A 19491-nucleotide genomic window follows, 5' to 3' on the forward strand; every position below is an offset into this window, starting at 1 on the left:
TTCAGTAACTTTCATTTGGTGTCTGGGGAGAATATTTTTCTGTGGTAAGAATAAAGAGTGAGCATTCAGGGCTTCATATAGTTATTTTTTCTGTCCTTCTTTGTAGATGAATTATGGGTGTCAGCAGTAGTGGTTTTATGCCACCCGATGTGTTTTCCATCTATAATTATAGTTAGCTACACAGCCGTTTTGTCTTATTTCCTTTGTTGAAGTCACTTGACTGAAGGGTTGTTGTGATGTCTGTGCACAGGCAGAGAGGGGAAGTCCAAAGCTAGATGCCCGACAGTGGACAACCTTTAACTGGCACTGCTTGTCACACTCCCAGCCAATCTTCAATAACATTCTTGGCACTTCAAAGATGCCATTTTTAAGTCTCTCAAAGAGGGACTGTTTACACGTTATGTAGAGTAGCTACTAGGCAGTTCACTGAACTCCAGAGTTATCAACAGTCCCTTGCGTGTAATGTTCAAACTAATACTGAATAATGAACAACTGCTATGAAAGCCCACAACAGCTAGCTGGTCAGGTTACTAAGAGGCTAATTAACATGATCTGAATTTACCACCATTACCTAAATTATGTAGCAAGTCGTCTTTTTAAATATTTGCGTCATAGCTGGTCAGAGGAAGAAAAAAACATGGTTTTCTTCCAATCAACAACAATAGTGATTGTTATTAATGAATCTCTCTCCTGCAGTGTACCCGAGATCTATATGCCAGCAGCATGCAATGTTGAGCTACTATGTAGGCTACGTTTTTCCTGGTAACCTAATCAGTTATGCAGGAAGATCACAGGTGCACTACAAGAGAGTGCTGTCGCACGTTGAAATATACTCTCAAATGAAATACGCGCAATGAGACTACGACTCGAAAACGTCCGATCGCAACTTATTATGTCGACCACCCTTTGCCCAGGCCGCAAACCCCACTCCTTGGCAGACAACACAATTTTTCTGGGAAAATTGTACAAGTCCTGCGCAGCGCCTGCGCAGCGCTGATCCTCGTGAACAAATACAGTATACCAGGAGTCGTCCAAGGAATGAGCAGGCGCAGTGATGTCAGACGTTGGAGGAAGAAAATTCCACCCATCCACTGCATACGGGGAAGGCAGAGGAAACACTGTTACTATTGTAATTAGTAGCTGGAATTATCATGATCATCTGAAGTCTGCGTTCTCGCGCTTGTGCCATGTGGGACGGAATCGGAGCTGGAGTAGCTAGCCGACGATAGCTTGCTGTGTAGCAAGCAGGACTAGTTAGCTACGAGGCATGACAACGGGTCGGCTGAGTCACCAGGAGTTTTGCCTCCTTGTCCAGCAGTGTTAGTCGGAGTCGGAGGGCCTTCTACCCCGTAGGCAAGATAAGGCAATATTTGCTTTTTTAAGCTCTGTAGCCGGGAACCTAACGCTTAAGAATTTGCGATTGGTCGTTCTTGTAATCCATGTGAAAGGCGGAGAGTGGATATGGGGAAGCAGAATCGGGCCGACTGTGGAATACTGTCGCTCCGAAGAACTGGGAACAGGGGGGCGCCGTTTCTTCCCCCAGCGTTAGGGCTTCTATTTTGGGATCTGCTGTTTGGAATTACAACATTGTGCACACACTCTCAGGCACTTAACATCTGAGAAGCAGAAATATTCGCAAACGATACAAGCCCGCACTTGTGTGTGCGCGTTCGCCAACTAGCTAGCTGGCTTGGTTGATGGTCAGCTAGCTAGCTAATCAGGTTACTGGATAGGTCGCTGTCAGGAGTACCAAGCTAGCTAATCGATTGGTGATTTTTAGCTAGCTTGCAAACAACGGCGTTTTCCTAAAACGTCCATCTTGCTAGCAAGCAGACTGTCTACTTGGATGTAAATTACGAACAATACAAGGACAAAAAACGACTGATAAAATGAATTACCAACAACACCTTGCCAACTCGGCTGCTATTCGAGCCGAGATCCAGAGGTTCGAGTCCGTCCACCCGAACATCTACTCTATTTACGAACTCTTGGAGCGAGTTGAGGAGCCGATTCTGCAGAATCAGATCCGAGAGCATGTAATCGCCATCGAAGGTAAGGCAGCATTTGTTATCTGAATTTTGCATTGCATCTGTAGCCAGCAGGTCTCGACATTCAGACTGCAGAGACGGCTCACCATTTAGCTCGGTACTCAGCCAGCCGGCCAGTGTGTGATGTTGGTCAGTTAGCCAGCTAGATGACAATCATGCTACGCTTGGTCATATGTAATAGCTCGTGGTTTCAATTTGTTTCAGGTCTGGAGATTCCGATTCTTAGTGGGACATTGACTCTCATTTCTTTTATCTTAACGGCTTTGTTGTTGCTTGTCGTCGTTGTGTGGCAGTACACGCTACTCAGCTTTTTAAACAAGTAGCTACCTAGTGGACTCGGTGGTGCGTTTTGTTTGCGATTAGTCCAGCAATTGTAGCTAGCTAACTACGTAAATATCAACACACCAAACCTGTCATCTTAACACACATCAACATATCCTTCTTATATATTATAAGATAGTTACGATGCGGCCATGTCAACCTTAATTGTTTCTGAAATATTTTCTCTATGGCTAGCTAGTGTCTACTTTGTGCAACCTGGTCCGCAATGCAAAGTATTGTCACTGACACAGCTATCTAGCGAGTCCTGTTTAAAATATTGAAATATACATATTTCAGTTGTATTGACTCTTAAATTGTTTTATATTGAGACTAAACAAATAGTTTCCAAACTATTCTCAACTTTTGTCTAACTCAGTTAGTCTAGCTGTCTCGTCGTTATCAAACGGGTTGTTTGCTTGCTAGCTATATGCAGCTTGTAGGTAGCTAAACAGCTAGCTTGCAACGCAAAAGCATTTTTTGTCAAGTTGGGGTAGAATCGCCCAAAAGGATTGTTTTTCGTTAAGAGAACACAGTGTAGTTCTAGTTGGAAATGACTGTCTTCTTGCTGTCTGTTGTAGTCCAGTTATTTCCACTTGAACATGTCGCATTTTATCCACTATCCACTGTCATCTAGCTGCCTACATCTAATTGTAACTGTAATGTCTTTAAGAAGGCCCGAGTCGGAATATTGTGCGGCTTTCTGCGTAAAATGTCATTTGGCAGTCATTGTCAAGTCGTTGATAACCATTGCTGATTAGATTTGTCCAGCGTTGGTAGTCTTCCCTTGGGATCCATTCACAAGAAGCCCTGGAAGCTCACGTAAAGCACAAATTTTCCGGCAGCTGGGCAGATGTTAAGTAGCCGCCATATAAAAAAAGAATCGATCACGCACAATCGGACCCATCTGTCCAGTTTTACTGCAGTGCATTTGGGCGTGATGTTCCCAGGAAACCGAAGGGATAGTTGATGTGTCACCAGTTCTGACAGAACTCATTGTTTATGTGTGAGTGTGAGAACCGTGATAACATCAGTAAGATTGCAAACAGTTTTGTTTTCCTCCTGTACCAATATTGCTTAACATTTGTAGAATAAAAGGAATGTACTCAAGAATATGTGCGGGTCAGTATAGAACAGGAACGGTGGCAGAGGAGGAAGTGGGTATTATGGTAAACCGCAGTAGTTCAGTGGTGGTGTAGGACTAATAACTAAGAGGTTTTGGGTTCAGATCCCAAGGTGGGCACTGCAGTTGTACCACTGTAAAATGTATGAGCTTCAGTAAGTATCCAGCTGAAAGTGGATCATATATATAAAAATGTGAGTAATGATAGTTGGCCTAAGCATAACAGGTAATTAATTAGAATAAATATTGTCATAATAGAGCCTACCATGGATGCAATTACATCAAACAAGACTGATTTCAAACTTTTACAGTGCTTGTGCAAAAGATTGCTTAAATAATGTATTTATCAGAAAATAATCAAATAGCCACCCATTACATTTTAAAATATACTAAAATGTATAGCGTCTTTTCTAATGCATATCACAAGTGCATGAAATTATGTAAACTCTTCACAATCCATTAGAAAGGACCCTCAAAAGCCTAATGATATGGTTCTTGTTCCAGTTGGAATTGGGCATTTATCAATCAGTTGAGTAGGGTTTTTGTTGCAGTGCTTGATAGTGGTATGGTTGCTGCTTATCTCGTCCCCTCATGTATGTTTTAATTGGATTGCCTGAAGAGGTCACAAGCAGGCTTTGCCAAACGTTGAGATGGATGCTCTTGTAAGTCGTGCTTGTTTACCGGTTTCAGATGCTCCTTGAGTGCAACGGGGTTAACCCTCTTCAAAGCAGGTCTTGTGTTTCGGAACAGAGCCGTTCCTTTGAGGCACAGGGGCCGAAATGAAAGTTTATTGCCAGAAAAAGTCCAAAAGCAATTGGATGTTTCTCAGAAAGAAGTCCTTCAGTGTGCGCCACCAGATTTGGTCGTATCTCGCTAAATTTGTGATATAAATAGACTTTTTTGCAGTGTTGGTGTGGTAGGTTTATCTAACATTGCTTAGATATGTTGCACCCAACAAGAGTTGTGATATTTGGCTGAAGCCTTTTGTTGCAAGCTTTCCCCCCCTCCTGCATTACATTATGCTGTAGGGGCTTTTTTAGACTTTCAGAGGCTGGGCAAATGCTAAGCAGTGTTGGGTCTTGATAAAAGTATCATGTTTGAAATATTTCATCACCTATGCTACAATTTCAAGCACAACATTGACTGTTTTGCAGTTTGAAAATCTCCATAATTGGTACAAATGGGGAGATATAATGAAGGCTTGCTTTTACCCCTGGTGTACTGCTCCTTCTACAGAAAGGAACGCAATAACTGAATGACCTTCAAAAAGGGAATGATGTCATCATAGAATTGGATTCAGGTATCTGAGGTAGGAACAAGGAGATTGCAGTTTTGAATCCCTCAGAGTGGCAGTGCAGTTACACCCTTAAGCAAGATGTTTACCCTTCTTTAATACATATGCCTTTGTTTGTGTTTAGCTGTACTACAGCAATACCCGGTGCTACTTAAACACTCATACATGGATGTGTGTGTTAAGGAGTCTCTGACTTTTTGCTTACTTGTTAACAATTGTCTAACTGGTAACGCATAACAAATAATGGTTCACTGGATTAAATTGACGACAGCTCTCGCATGTAATAAAATTTGCATTCGCTTCTCAAACCTTCTATTTTTGCTTCATAAATGACAGTGGAAATGCAAGTGATGCCATCATTCTCAGGGAAGTGGAAAAGCTCGCTATCCTGCGGCTTTCAGAGGGGATTAGCTCCTGTTTGCTCTCCACCTGCTGTCATTCTCAATTTACAGGTGATTCCTGTAAGTGAACCAGCTGCACTGTGTTCTGCTCTGACCGTCAGGGCTTAAGCATGAGAAGCCCAATAATCAATCACTGCAGACAGTGCCGGGCTTAGGACCCGGTGTGTGGTAACGGTGCGCCCTTCCGCGCAGATGGATCCCGTTCACCGCGGAGACCTTCGGCGACTCCTCTCTGATCCCTCGGATTGACAGATGGCAAATCCTGATCTGCAAAACCGGGCGAATATAAAACGCATCCCTCGCGCTGTAACCCGGGACAGCTGCGTGTTTCTTACCGCGGTGGGTGACTTTGCTCTGAGAGCGGACGGGGTGGGGGGGAGGAGGTGGAAAAAAAAAAGTGAGATCACGCAGCAGATTCACGGAACTGAGAGCGATCACACGCCAAGCATCACCGTTTATGTAATGGCCTGCCGATAGCCTGAGAATGCGAGAGGTGCTTTTAGATAATTAAACCACGTTCTGTGTTACACAACCACAAGGGCTTACAGTTTCCAAGCATCTGAGAGAAGCCTGTGTGTCATAGCAGGACCATCCGTCCCGATCTTCAGCCCTGCTTGGATACAGAAGAAAGAGGGATTGAAGGCTCTCGATACGATGACCGACAGAATGCAGACAGAGCTGATAAAGCAATGAGGAGGAGTGCACTCTCTTGTGATCCTCATTCAGGTGACATTATGCAGTCGAATCTGTCCTCTGTCGTGTGTTGCAGTCTGATGAAGGTACGCTCCACGTTGAAGTTTAGTCTCAATAAAGGAGAGTGTGTCCGTCTTAGTTCTCTGGCCTTTCTGCTGAGCCAGGAGCTGGCGTTCTCTTCCAAGCCAGTGTCCCCATCACCAAATTCTTCCCAGACTCTCTCATGCTGAGATAGTGGAGTCATGTTCATAAAGGCCCCTAGTGCTGTCATGTGAGGTTCCCCAAAGACTGATACGAAGAACATGATAGCTCTGCTTAAACACAGCACAGTGGGATTTGAGATGCAGATAATGATGGAAAATGTAATTGGAAAAAATGAACTGGTTACTGACATGCATAAAAGTTGAGTTCAGCGTTAAAAAATATGCTCTCACCACCTATAGTTGCTGCACTCGGGTGAATATCATTCACTTTGTCAACAGCAGCTCAATGCTACGGCTGCTTTAACAGTAAATTTCTGTGTTTAGCAGTAAATTGATATTGTAGCTAGAGTATGAAACTGGAATGGAAAACATTGTACACATCTCATTATGAAACCGTTTCCTCTTGTTAAACAAGGTGAAACACAATCTCAAAGCAAATGAGGATGTAGTCCAATTTCCTCGTAATAACATCCCTCCTGTGCTTGCTGATAGCCTGTGTTCGTCTGTTTCTGATGGCTGGAAAAAAAGAGAAATAAAAACTTATTTGCAGTTGTCACTTCAGTTGCCCAGCGGGGAGGTCCTAATAATAAACCCTTTGAAGAATGGTTTCATAAACGCATTAAATGACTGTTACAGGATTTCCCTGGAGAAATGTTGGCACTGTTATTAAATTTTAAGGAGAGTAACAATGTATATAAATATATATTTTAGTGCGATTTCGCTGTTTTGTTAAGACTAGGATCCTATGAGATCTCTTTAATGTCTTCCTTTTTCTTTTTAATGATTTGGATTTCACAGTCCTATTTGGGGGCAAAGCAGCGAAGCTGCGTAGGCACCCATTGTGTTTGTAGCTTTTCTTATTATTGTTTTTCTTCTTCTTCTGGCTAGGGTGTCTACAGTAGCCCCTAGAACCGTATGGTAAAAAGTTTTGAAATTTGGCACACTGATTGGGGACAGTGCCATGATTCTGTTCACCAAGTTTGACGTTAGCGCCTCAAACACTCTAGTGCCACCAACAGCTCAAAGTTGGAGGTACGTTTACGCACGTAACTTTTCAACCATACGCCCAATTTTCAAAAATGAGCATTGGGTTCCTTGGATCAAGACGGTGTGCTTGAGTACCCTTAAAAAGAGTCTAAAATCGCCAGTGGTGTCAGGTGATATTTTTGGAGATCCCAAAGATGAGACATGACAAATTGTCAGGTCAACTTAATTGACAAAACTGCCATTTTGTTTTTTTTTTATGAAAAAAAATTAAGAAAATTTTCACAGGCCACAAATTTTGTCCAATCTTCATCAAATATGGCGTTTTAACATGATTAGATCAAGCTGCCATGGCGACTCTGCCCTGTTGGACTGCTTGGCCCCCTCATCGCTGCTTGCAGCTATATTTATTGTTTGTTTTCATATGTCAGATACAGGTCTTAAAATATGCAGGAAAGCTTAGATAAGCATTTTTATTTACACTTACATTTTGAATTGTAATTGTTTGCAGATTATAACAACTGAACTGTTGTTCATATTTTATGTTTTTACCTTACCTGGTGCCACCTTGTCACTGTATCCATAAAATAACTTTTACTTTTACAATAGTTCATAAACTTGGCTAAACAAACAGTCAGGGTCTGCTATTAATCTGCATGCAACTTTCCAGACATCACAGTTTTAGATTGTATTTCAGTATGTACAGATTCATTGTAGTTTTTAGGTTTCTAGGAATATCTTTGAGTCAATCAGTCAGACAGCCCTTAAAGTGTAAACCAGTAAACTAGTTAATCATTGATTTCCTGAAACGGCAGTCACACTTTGCTTGAAAACAATGCCCAATTTCTGTATACAATAGGCTTCTACACTCATGTGAGGTCAGTTTGGCCCCGCTGTAGGCCGTTTAGACCCTCAAAATGCAAGGACCAAAGTACCGTGCTTTGCCAGGCACTCAGTACATGAATGTGGCACTCACAGGAGCGCCGTCAGCATTTGTCCTTGAACACTGGTCACCTTGTGGTTGCCAGATCAAACGTGGATCTGAAAGGGGAGCAGGTGGGCGGGAGGCCACGCACCAGCCCCGATCTCACAGGATCATAAGCGTGGCCAGTTGAAAGGGATTTTTCTGGGGAGCCATTTATTTAACTGTATATGCAGGGGACCCTTTGCTGGGGAAAAATGAGTCCTATGGCATGCAAGAGCTCTTATCACAGTCGTGTCTGTGTTTGACTGTAGAGCTGTTTAAGAGGCTGGACCATATCTTTACACTACATTTGCCTTGCAGATGCTGTTATCCACACTAACAGCCGTAGCTTACCATTTTTATATCTTATACACTTATATTGAGGCAGTTATAGTTACATACATTGCACAAAGATACAAAAGGAGTGGTCCACCTGGGAATCAAACCAGCAACCTTTGGAGTCAAGAGTAGGGGTTGACTGATAAGGTTTTTTCAGGGCCGATACCGATACCGATTATTAGTAATCAAGGATTACTAATAATTATGATTACCGATATTTGGAACTGATATACATTTGCAATAAAAATGAAAATCTTGGTGTCTAAATTTAGAATAACACTAACTCCAACACAAAATTTTGTTGAAATGCCTTTAAGCATATGTTTAATTAAAAGAGAACTTTTCAACATTATCTTAAAACAAAAAGTGCAGGGAGCTCCCAGTAGCATTTATTATAAAGTCAATTGAAAATTTTAATAAATGAATAAATAAACAAAATAGCTCCCCAAAGTTTTATAAAGTAAATAAAGTAAAAATAAATAAAGCTAGTAAAACTTAAATTTGTACTGAAATTTGAGTCTCAATTAGTAGTCCCAATTCAGCAGTACCAGATTGTGGTGCAGAAAGCAGAGCTGCTCAGCGTGCTCAGCCACTACGCTGGCTAAATTATGGATCAACAAATGAACTTGTTGACGTTCACATTCAAGTTAGCTCTACGAGACTCAACATTAGCTTACGTTATTATGACCATCGGCTACCCCATAACATGTAAAAACTCAACTCATATGGCGAGTAATGTTACGTTCACAATATGGTAGCTAAAATAAGTTCCAGTTGCACTGGCACCAACGCTACTCAAAGATATAGCTATCGCTACATAGATAAACTATTATTTTGTAATAGTTAACTGTATATCACTGCAACAAAGTGCATTATTTGGGCATTTTCAGTGTAACTAGGGAACTGGGCATGCTTGTCATCATAGAAATAGATCATAAGATTGTGGTGTTTTTGCAACTTCAGCGTAGAGGATTGTGATGTTTATTGCAACTTCGGCAATATCTGCTGCCTTACCTTTGAAACACAGCTCCGCTCACTCACCGGAGCTGCTCCAGTCTGCAAATGCGTTCCTCTGTGCCTGTCTGTGGCACAGTAGCCTTCGGTGTTGATAGGCTGTTACTCATGGTGTGTAACCAATCAGATAGTGCTGTGGGCGGGACATTGCTTGAGACCACAGAGTGGTGACTACAGACAGAGAGAGGTGGCTACATCAGAGCCAAAGTAGAAAATTAATTTATTTTATTGGCAATTGGGAAAAAAAAAATCCGACAATCGTAAAAATGCTGAATATCGGATCCGATAATCGACCAGGCCGATAATTGGTCGACCCCTAGTCAAGAGTATGGCTGCAACAATAACCGCATCACCGCCATACCGTGGTATTAGGAGGTGTAGCGGGGTGTTGAGCCCGTCACCGCCATTACCGTCATAACAGCTTTTTTTCCCCCTTATCTGAGAGTGCTGCTATCCTCATGTAGCTTTTGGCTTGGTCTGTGGCCTTATCTACATGTATCCGGATATTTTCGAAAACTCACTTTTTTCTATCAGTTTTGAAAAGGATCACGTCCACAGTACATACGTTTTTTTTAATCTTTCCACATGAGCACAAGAAAACGATTCTAAAACACCCAGACCTCTTCAGTCTGCACTGCGCATACACATAACATTTAGCAAGCGCATCACGTCATTGTAACCTTCTGGTTGACAGACCAGTCAAATCGATCAAGATGACTGACACTGAGGAGAAGCGGTTTGCGAGTCTGGTGTTGAAAACTAGAGAGCAACTGCAACTGTCAACAAATAATGTTATGGAGGAAAACATTCAATGTATGATAACCCCTGTCCATACCCGTGGTTATTAATTATAATGCGTAACAAAATTCATGTAAAATGCTTTTAAAAGTGTGTAATAACTATTTCTTTAGTTTTAAATTAATCAACCAAATGTTTAGCATCTTATATGGTGTTTGAAATGCACGCCATGAATAAACTAGTACAATTAGCCTAGGCGAACTCAATCGATGGATTATTGTCTTTTGAAAGCGATAAAACAGTAGAAATGATGTTTGCGCATCAAATGATTGTATGACTCTTTAGGTTTGGCGTATTTGTTGTTTAATACAGATATTTTCTGCTTCTGTTACATTGAAATTGCCAGCAGCTGCTGAGCATAAGGAGTTTAAGGAGTTAAAAACTGTGAGTAATTTATATAGCCCATTTTAAAATAGACCTAGTGTCCCCACTTCTCGTAAATGAAATCCCTTGCTGGTTATTGCGAACGAGGCAGGAACAAGTCTGCGATGGTTAGCTATATTGTGTAACAGTTCATTAGTCAAAATAGGGGGTGGCCTAGTTTGTTTTTGTTTTTTTTTTAATAAAATTCAAGCCTGAATTAGCCTATTTACAATAACACAAAAATAATTGTAGGTTTTAAAGAAACAAGAAACAACAAAGCCAATAAACAGTTTGTCCTGTCTTTGTTGGTTCTTTTTTCAGTGCTTTTAGGCCTGTAGTGTTAGCGATAGTAGCGATAGTGGTAGCGATAGTAACGTCAAATGAATGAACAATTAAACACAGGGGTTTTGGTTGCAGTATTACCGCAAACCGTAAGGTGGCATTCTTCGAATACCACTGTAAGGAAATTTACTGCTGCAGTCCTAGTCAAGAGCCCTGCTTTACTACTACACTAAACTGCACTGCTGCTCCTTACCACTACACCATGCTGCTGCTCCTTACCACTACACCACACTGCTGCCCTGCTCCTTACCACTACACCACACTGCTGCTCCTTACCACTACACCATGCTGCTGCTCCTTACCACTACACCACACTGCTGCCCTGCTCCTTACCACTACACCACACTGCTGCTCCTTACCACTACACCATGCTGCTGCTCCTCACCACTACACCACACTGCTGCCCTGCTCCTTACCACTACACCATGCTGCTGCCCTGCTCCTTACCACTACACCATGCTGCTGCTCCTTACCAGTACACCACACTGCTGCCCTGCTCCTTACCACTACACCACACTGCTGCCCTGCTCCTTACCACTACACCATGCTGCTGCCCTGCTCCTTACCACTACACCATGCTGCTGCTGCTTACCACTACACCACACTGCTGCTCCTTACCACTACACCACACTGCTACTCCTTACCACTACACCACACTGCTGCCCTGCTCCTTACCACTACACCACACTGCTGCCCTGCTCCTTACCACTACACCGCACTGCTGCTCCTTACCACTACACTGCACTGCTGCTCCTTACCACTACACCATGCTGCTGCTCCTTACCACTACACCGCACTGCTGCTCCTTACTACTACACTGCACTGCTACCTCTGTTCATATGTACAGTCATGCCCAGACACAGCCATTGTGCAGATGTCAGGGATTGTGGGTGGGAGCTGGAGCCTCTCCGGGTCCTTCATTTTATCGAAAAGAGGGTCCTGCTCTTCCATGCTATCGCCATGGATACATCGACTCGTTGAGTCTGCAGGGCTGCGGCAGAGGCGTGCAGACACGTGGGTGTGTCCTCAGCTTCCGAGCGCAGATTCCCACACCTCGCTCAGGCTGCAGAGCTCTCGCGTAGACACATCCAGCACCCACAGTCCATGGAGATGCACCTGCATGGGGGCGACCACTTCACAATGCAAGCACACCTCAGTCTGCTTGAGGTCTTTCACATGGGTGGAGATATAAGAACGTATGTAGCAGTGATGTTACAACTTATTTTAGAAGTAATGTGTTCTATACAGTTTCATCCTGGGACCATCACCCCCCATACCCCCACCCGCTACTAATGAATTTCACAGCCCACGTGCTCGACCATTGAATAGGGCTGTATTGCTAAACAATGGGCTGTTCTTAGCAGTGGGGCTAGCTATCTTCGTTCTTATCTCACAATAGCCCCTATGTCAATATTTGCCCTGTAGGTTAGAATCGAAAGCACAGCAATGGCTGCTCTTTATTTGTCTTTTAAATTGCCCACTTAGTGGAGATCAATTGAAGGGAAGTGACTAATCACCTGTATGTTCCAATGTAAAGGGGAGAATGAATGGGTTTGCATGACGTAGTGCGTTACATAGAAACTGCTGGTTATGACACGTGTAACGTGTTATACATGGAAAAAAAATCAAATAAGGGCAGTAAATATAGAAGAGAGGCACCTGAAATGTTAATTTGAAAAATAATGGTACGTTCAGGCTGAGGAGCTGCCGTTATGTAACTAGTGAACAGTGACAGTACGAACTGTGCTTTTGATAGACAATCAAAAAATCCTCCTGCAAGTGTGAGTCAATTTAGTTTCTGCAAGCAAACAAACTTGAAGAGAAAATCTTTTTTGCTGATTGGAGGATTGAGCTAACCCAAAAAGTGGCCAACATGTAACAGATGGAAACAGATTGCGATATCATCAATTATTTACTGTTGCGCGAGAGGAAAACAGCCGTGGGCCTCTGAAGAACAATGTCCTCAGATAGACGCAGCTGAGGTAGCAGAGAGAGCTAGTTTCCCATTCTGCTATCCGTCCTCTGTGGGAGGTTGGCCTTGCAATGACACGGATGCTGACTGGTGCTTAAAGTCTGCAAAGCAGGAGTTAAGGTGGCATTTCAAGACAGTGTTCAGTAGCAAAAGACATGGGGGAAAAGGACAGAAAATGTGGTGGAATTTGTTGGCATCTATGAGGTCAGTCTCGCATAGCCAATTACATAAATGAGGTGAGTGCTAATCCCTTGGCTAGTTTAACCAAACATAATGATCTGTCCGCAAAGGGCACGTTCTGTCGGAGCAGGGGTGAGACACATGGGACATCAAGGACCGTCACAGTTACTGATGTGCTGTTTAGTGGCATTGATCATCAGACAGCTCACACATTCATTTCCTACAATGCACTCTGGCATAAGCATAAGAAATAAGGTGCATTACCCCTTTGAGTGGAAGGCGTGTCAGCGCTGATTCTGTCTGAAACCGAGGGAAAGTTTCTGTTCAGTGTGGAAGGCGTCTCAGTGATGATTCTGTCTGAAACCCAGGGAAAGTTTCTGTTCAGTGTGGAAGGCGTGTCAGTGATGATTCTGTCTGAAACCCAGGGAAAGTTTCTGTTCAGCGTGGAAGGCATGTAATTGCTGATTCTGTCTGAAACCCAGGGAAAGTCTCCTTTCAGTGCAGACGGTTCTCAGTGCTGATGACACTGGTCTCACACCGAAGAGGCGGGGCCGGGCCAGCTGCGCGGTGAGCCTGCCCGCTGTCACTGCGCTCCCTCCCCGCTCTCAGACTCCTCTCGCCAGAGGAAGCGCCGATTGTGCGCCAGACCCCCGGTCCAAACAATAGTCCGCAGCAGATCCTCCGGAGGTAAAAAATAGCCCCCGAACCTTGGCTTTCCTGCTGCGGGCCATTGAGAGGGCCATCCCCCCTCTCCGCTCCCACCGGCTCCCTCGGGAATATGGTCACTTCCCACTGCCGTCCGTCACTCGCAGTCTGGTTGGGCTCTCACGACCCCTCTCGGTGCATGCTGGGACCGTGACTGCCATGTGGCGCTCGTCCCCGTGCCATCGTCACCAATAATGAAAATGTTGACATCTGCGTACGTGACGCCTTGAAGTGGCAGTGTGCCGCACGGTCATATGTTTGCATTCAACTTGTTTTCTTTCCATTAAATGTATTTTACTTTAAGATCCCGTCACATTGCAGTGGTCTATTGGCAGATGGGGTTTCTACGCGAGTGGTGCTATGAGCGCTGACTAAATTATCCTCTGGAATTCCCCCCATATTCCAGATGCAGGAAACGATTTTTTTCCCTCAAGAACTCTGTTCAGGCTATGAATAAAGGCCTCACAAGGAGGTCCTCGCAGCTCGTAGGCCGTGAGAAGAATGTGTTTGGGAAGCAGATTACAGTTTTTCATAATGATTATATGAGACCACCGTGTTGGGCTTTTCCACGCAAAAGGGCGCTGTGAGATAGTGGTCCTGTTTTAGGGTGTGTGTGTGGGCGTGGTGCTTCACTGACCAATCAGCACCTTTCCCTGCATTTTCTGTGTAATTTACTGTGGGCGTGGTGCTTCGCTGACCAATCAGCACCTTTCCCTGCATTCGTAGTGTAGTTTACCATGGCAGAAAAGTTAAGAAAATACAGAAATACTTCTGGTTGCACAGAACTGCTATTGTGGCACTCTAATGCAATTACCAAATATCTCACCACAAGGTAGATGCAGTCTCATTTATAAGAAGTCAGTAAGTTTTTAAGATTGATCCATTTAAATGCCATTTAAAAGCTTTTACAAGTTTAGATGGTAGTGGATGGGTTACTTTTTAGGCAGCCGGTTACATTACTTCCAGTTCATGTGCGGTTTTATACTGTTAAAACATTAATGAAAATAATCAATACAAATAATCTAACATCACTGATGCAATTGTGGTAAAATGAAAGATTGTGATGCAGGAACAATTTGGAGGGGAAATGTTGGCTATTATGAAGCTATGTATGATTTTCAAAATAAAAATGCGTATCAAATGGAAAGGTTCAATCACATATTCAGCGTATAACACCATTATTTGTGAAGGGTTCTAGCCTTGTGTATCATCTTCAGCAAAGAGGACCTGCTTTCAGTTTTCTTAAAGGCCTGGTCTCTTCTGCTGTAGTGGCTAATCCCACTTTTAGCAGGTTTATTTAGTTAAATTTCCATTGTTCTGTTTTCCTCAGTGAGAAGTCTTGTGCTTTTTCTCTTAATCATGCTCACTGATTATTTGCTTCTACTTGGATCTTTGCTGATCCAAGCACTCTGGAGCATAATGGTTATTGTGCATTATTGAGGTAGGTGCTTCATGCCAACTGTAATTAAGGTCAAAGGGGGAAAAGAAACGGTAGAATTCAGAACTTAGAAATTACAGAACAATGATGTAAGCACAACAACAACATTAGAATCGTGACAGAAAGGAAACTAAAGGCCACAAGGCGCGGTCGTTGCACAGGAGGGGCGTGAATATAAATGTTCTGAACACACATCGCAGCTTCACCTTTTTCAGCTTCTAATGGACATTAAAGTGCATTATTTGCAGTAGACCATCAATGAATCGGTCAGTAGACCATTTTATACACATTCTGCGCAGTTGTGTTTTTTTTTTCTCCGAGGCGGTGGACTTCTCGAGCACCGAGCCTGTGTGCAAAAATGTTGGCCCCATTGTGGACATGAAAAATTCCGTCTGCAAATCGCACGGAACGTGACAGTCTCGGAGTGGGTTTCGCTTACCAGCGGGCAGAGGGCAAAGCCCGTTACGGGCGCAGAAACTGTAAGCCATTTAGTGATTTTAACAGTCGAGCAAAGGAAGGGTGCCCTCGACACATGTCACAGGAAAACAATGGAATGAAAGGGTTTTCCTCGCCAGCCTGTGAGCCAGACTGCGCGCCTAAGAGATTTTCCTCAAAGCTCGAGAGGAGAAGAGGGCAAAATACACTGCCTAAGACTGATAATTTGGTAATTATTCCGGCTTGGTATTAGCATAATGGATTTGCATCTGCAATGAGGACTATTATCTGCGCAGTGGCAGCGTCTGACCAGAGGGGCTGTTCTGCATGGCAGCCTCGGTGCCGGCCTTTAGCCAGCTTGCATCAAAGCCAATGCATTGGCAGCCGCACAAGATTTCACGCAATTAGAGCAGTCCTGGGGGTGATGCTAGCTGCCCGCAGCGGCAATACGAGTCTTAGGGGGCTGCTCAAAAGATAAAGGTCTTTCCTTTAGTGTTGAGGAGAGGCTTTTGAAGGCGTTTGTTTTACAAGTGTAGCTTATGCGAGGATCTCAACAAGTCATTTCTTCAGATGCCATGAAGCCATTTGTATGTCTGCTTTTGTGTAGCTGAAATCTTCGGATTCTCTGTTTTTTTTCCCATTGGTTGTTGTATGTAGTGTAACCACAAAGGCAGTGAAGAACAGAAAGAGAAAGGAAAAAGATTAAGCAACAGAAGAACAAAGAGGAGAGAGAGTCTACCAGTAGAGCATGATCTCTGGGTGAATAGAAATGCATGGGAAAATTACAGATCAGCAGATAAAGTGGAGTGGAGTGATTAATGCAATGGAGTGTGAAGGAAAGAGATAGGGAGTGAATGTGAACAGCAATGGGGAGACTGTTGAGGGCGTTCAGCCATGGAGCAGCATGAAGCAGGGAAGAGAGAAGGCAAGCCACGTGGCAGAGTTCTATAAGAGGACGTGTTCTTGGTGACCCCGGGTTTGTTTCAGCAGGGGCAGAAGGGAAGAGTTTGGGGAATTCTGAAGAAGTATAGATATCAGCAGAGAGACACGAAGAGGTGTGAAGAAGTATGATATGATAAATGAGATATTGAAAGGTATGCGTGAGATTGTTGCGATGTGCCCGGGAGATTCGTTTTGAGAGCTGAGGAAACTGCGGAATCCATTTGGGGGGGGGGGCTGCATCATCTCCATAAAAATGAGCAAATCCAGAGAGTAGGTGTAGAATTACTGGCTGTCCACCTGTCCACCTGTGCAGATGAAAATTATCAGTCTGCATTGCCCTGGTCAAATGGACAAACACATAAATAATAGATCAAAGATGGACCCCAAGTGGAGCCATGAGGTACTCCTATAGAAAGCATTTAATGAGCAGAGAGAGAAGCTTTGGAATCCTGAGACATGTCATCACAAGTGGAAAGGTTAGACTGAACAGACATATATAGTTCCCAAATCAACAGAGAGGTTGGTAAGAGTTGGTAAGGTTAAGGCCAATGACAAGCTGCAGTCTCAGAGAGGACAGTCTGAATGGCAGCTTTGATTGCATAAAAGGAGTAAGATCTATTTTGGAAAAGATCAAGGAAAGACTAGTGATCAGGAACTGGGTACATTTTCAAGGTTGCTGAGGGGATTTATTGAGCCGGAGGGAGGTTTGCATGATTCAGTAGAGAGTGGGGAGAGGTATGAGCAAATTTAAAACCAGAAAGGAAGCTGTGTGAGCAGAGACCTGAGGAAACCAGATGTGGTAATGCATGAGGTGGACTGGAAAAAGCTGGCACAGGGTGCTGGGGCCAGTTGGGAGAGGGCAATGATTAGATGCCCACCAACATATAATTGGCTGCTTGGGTGACCCCATGTGGCCGACTAACGTGCGGCCTAGTTCAGGGTGTAGGTTTCCAGAGAGCTATAGGTCTCAATCCGTTCTTTCAGTGCATCATAATGCCGCCTGTTTGCTGGACAGGGCACGGATTCAGGCTTTTGTTAGGTCCCATTTGGCAGGAGAAAAAACAGAAATGATAAACGCCGTACTGGAGTCCCTCCTCCTTTGTGCAAGGAAGGGAGGAAAAGGAGTCATGTTGCAGAAAAAGACAAGACATTGAACTCAATCCCCTCTTGAAATCGAGTCCTCTCTCCCTCTTTGAGGGGCCTGAAAGCTCGATTGTTTCACTTGGCTCTGAAAAGAGCTTTTTTTTGTGTGTAAGTCAATGGACACACAGCGGATAGGATCGCTGAGGACATTGGCGTTGGCCTTAGAAAGGATTCTAACACTGAGTGGCTTCGACCTCTGACCTGTGAGTGGAGCCAGAGGGAAAGAAGGGTTAAAAGTTGGGCCGTGTCTGCCTGACTGATGGTATCCTTCATAGATAATGCAAATATACTCTTTCACGCCCCTCAGCCAGGCACAGACAGTGTGGGCACCTTGCGGTGAGGGCAGAACTGTGGGAGGTCTTGTACTGCTATCTCTAGCTGCCGGGTGGCTGGCTCTCCAGAGAAGTTGCTTTACTATGCTGGCATGGTATTTGTAGCAATGACTAATGTTGCACTGATAAGCCAACATGCATCAACGGTATTAATTTTTTGAAAATTTCTCTCCTGATGGAGCGTGTGCTGTTTACTGAGGTGGAAAAAAACAGGGAAGAGAGTGGGAGGCTTCCAGAACTGCAGAATGACCCTGAGTGTTCAAATGCTGTCAGTGATTCACTGGCTTGTACTCACTGTATGGTGTATTGGTGTTGAGAGCAGTTTTTCGATTGGTTCATACATGTATGGTAGCTGTATGTGTTACAGATAAGGCTCCTGCTCTGGTCATGAAGTCTCCAATGGAATTGCAAAATTGACCTTTGGAAAGGAAATTTGTGTTTGAACAGAGCTGGGTCTCTCAAAACGGAAATGAATTGAAAGCAATGAATTTTATTGCACTGAAACTAGTCTGGGACAAGCTGTTGTGAATCGAGAGGCCTGTCCTGATTGGCATTTAGTGACGCTCCCCGGTAGCACAGATTGATTAACTTTAACTTCCGTGGTCTGCATCTACGCTCGGTACATCAGCTCTGCAGTGCCGGTATGTTGTCTTATGGAAAACGCCATGCAGAAGTGTGCTCAGTGTTTTCAGAACAGCCGATAGGTTAACCACAATCAGGAGCAGGGGAGCAATCACGAAAGGTGCTGCTTCCATTTCCTAAAAATACAAAGCTTCAAATCACTACAACAAAGGCGATGAGAACAAACGCTGTGTAACTTATTTTTAACGTGTTGTGGCTGAAAGTTGGTCTCTTCAGATGTTTTGAACAGTTGTTTCTTAGTTAAACAGATTTGGTTGGTAGCTGGGGGTAAATTTCTGATAAAAGAATGCTGGGATGCAAAATGAAAAGGCAAGAAAAAAGGAAGTTAACCAATTCGGAAATTGGAATCGAGTGTTTAGAACAGGCAGAGCAGTGGCCCACCGTGGCGGTTCCTGTGAGAAGCGATGGCCCTCGGCCGCCCACGGCGCTGGCGCTCCTGTTCGATTTTCGCCCCACGTCTCCCCATGCTCCGAGGAGAGACGGATAGGGCTGTTATTTGCTCGTTCGGTGTCAGGACAGAGGCAGCAGTGCGCTGCTAAAAATAAGCACTCTGACTCACCCCGTCCCTCTGTGTGATGCTGCGAGTTGACGCAGCTGCCTGCGTCTGCGCGTTCGCGGACGAGACGCGTCCGTCACGCAGCTGGTTCCCCCAAACCCCAGAGGGGCACGAGAAAACATACTGACAGCGATTAACAGAATTACGGAAAAACTAATCAAGTCAAGAAGAAAAACAAACAAAGCGTGTTTAACATGCAGAGTTTAAGCCTGACTATATGAGGTACCACTGAACTGAGGTAGCTAGGTAAATATGCAAAAAG

General features: G+C 43.9%; 1 protein-coding gene across 2 annotated transcripts in view; it reads left to right on the plus strand.

The window, feature by feature from the left end:
* The first annotated feature begins 1078 nt into the window (after positions 1-1078).
* Positions 1079-19491, plus strand: part of agap1 (ArfGAP with GTPase domain, ankyrin repeat and PH domain 1) — a 160089-nt gene continuing 141676 nt past the window's right edge. For both annotated transcript variants that reach the window (XM_036540218.1, XM_036540219.1), the window contains exon 1: positions 1079-2052. In XM_036540218.1, coding sequence (XP_036396111.1) covers positions 1890-2052 — 163 coding nt within the window. In that variant the 5' untranslated portion in view covers positions 1079-1889. The remainder of the gene's footprint in view (positions 2053-19491) is intronic.

The sequence above is a fragment of the Megalops cyprinoides genome, chromosome 11 (genome assembly GCF_013368585.1).
Source record: "Megalops cyprinoides isolate fMegCyp1 chromosome 11, fMegCyp1.pri, whole genome shotgun sequence".
Classification (NCBI taxonomy): domain Eukaryota; kingdom Metazoa; phylum Chordata; class Actinopteri; order Elopiformes; family Megalopidae; genus Megalops; species Megalops cyprinoides.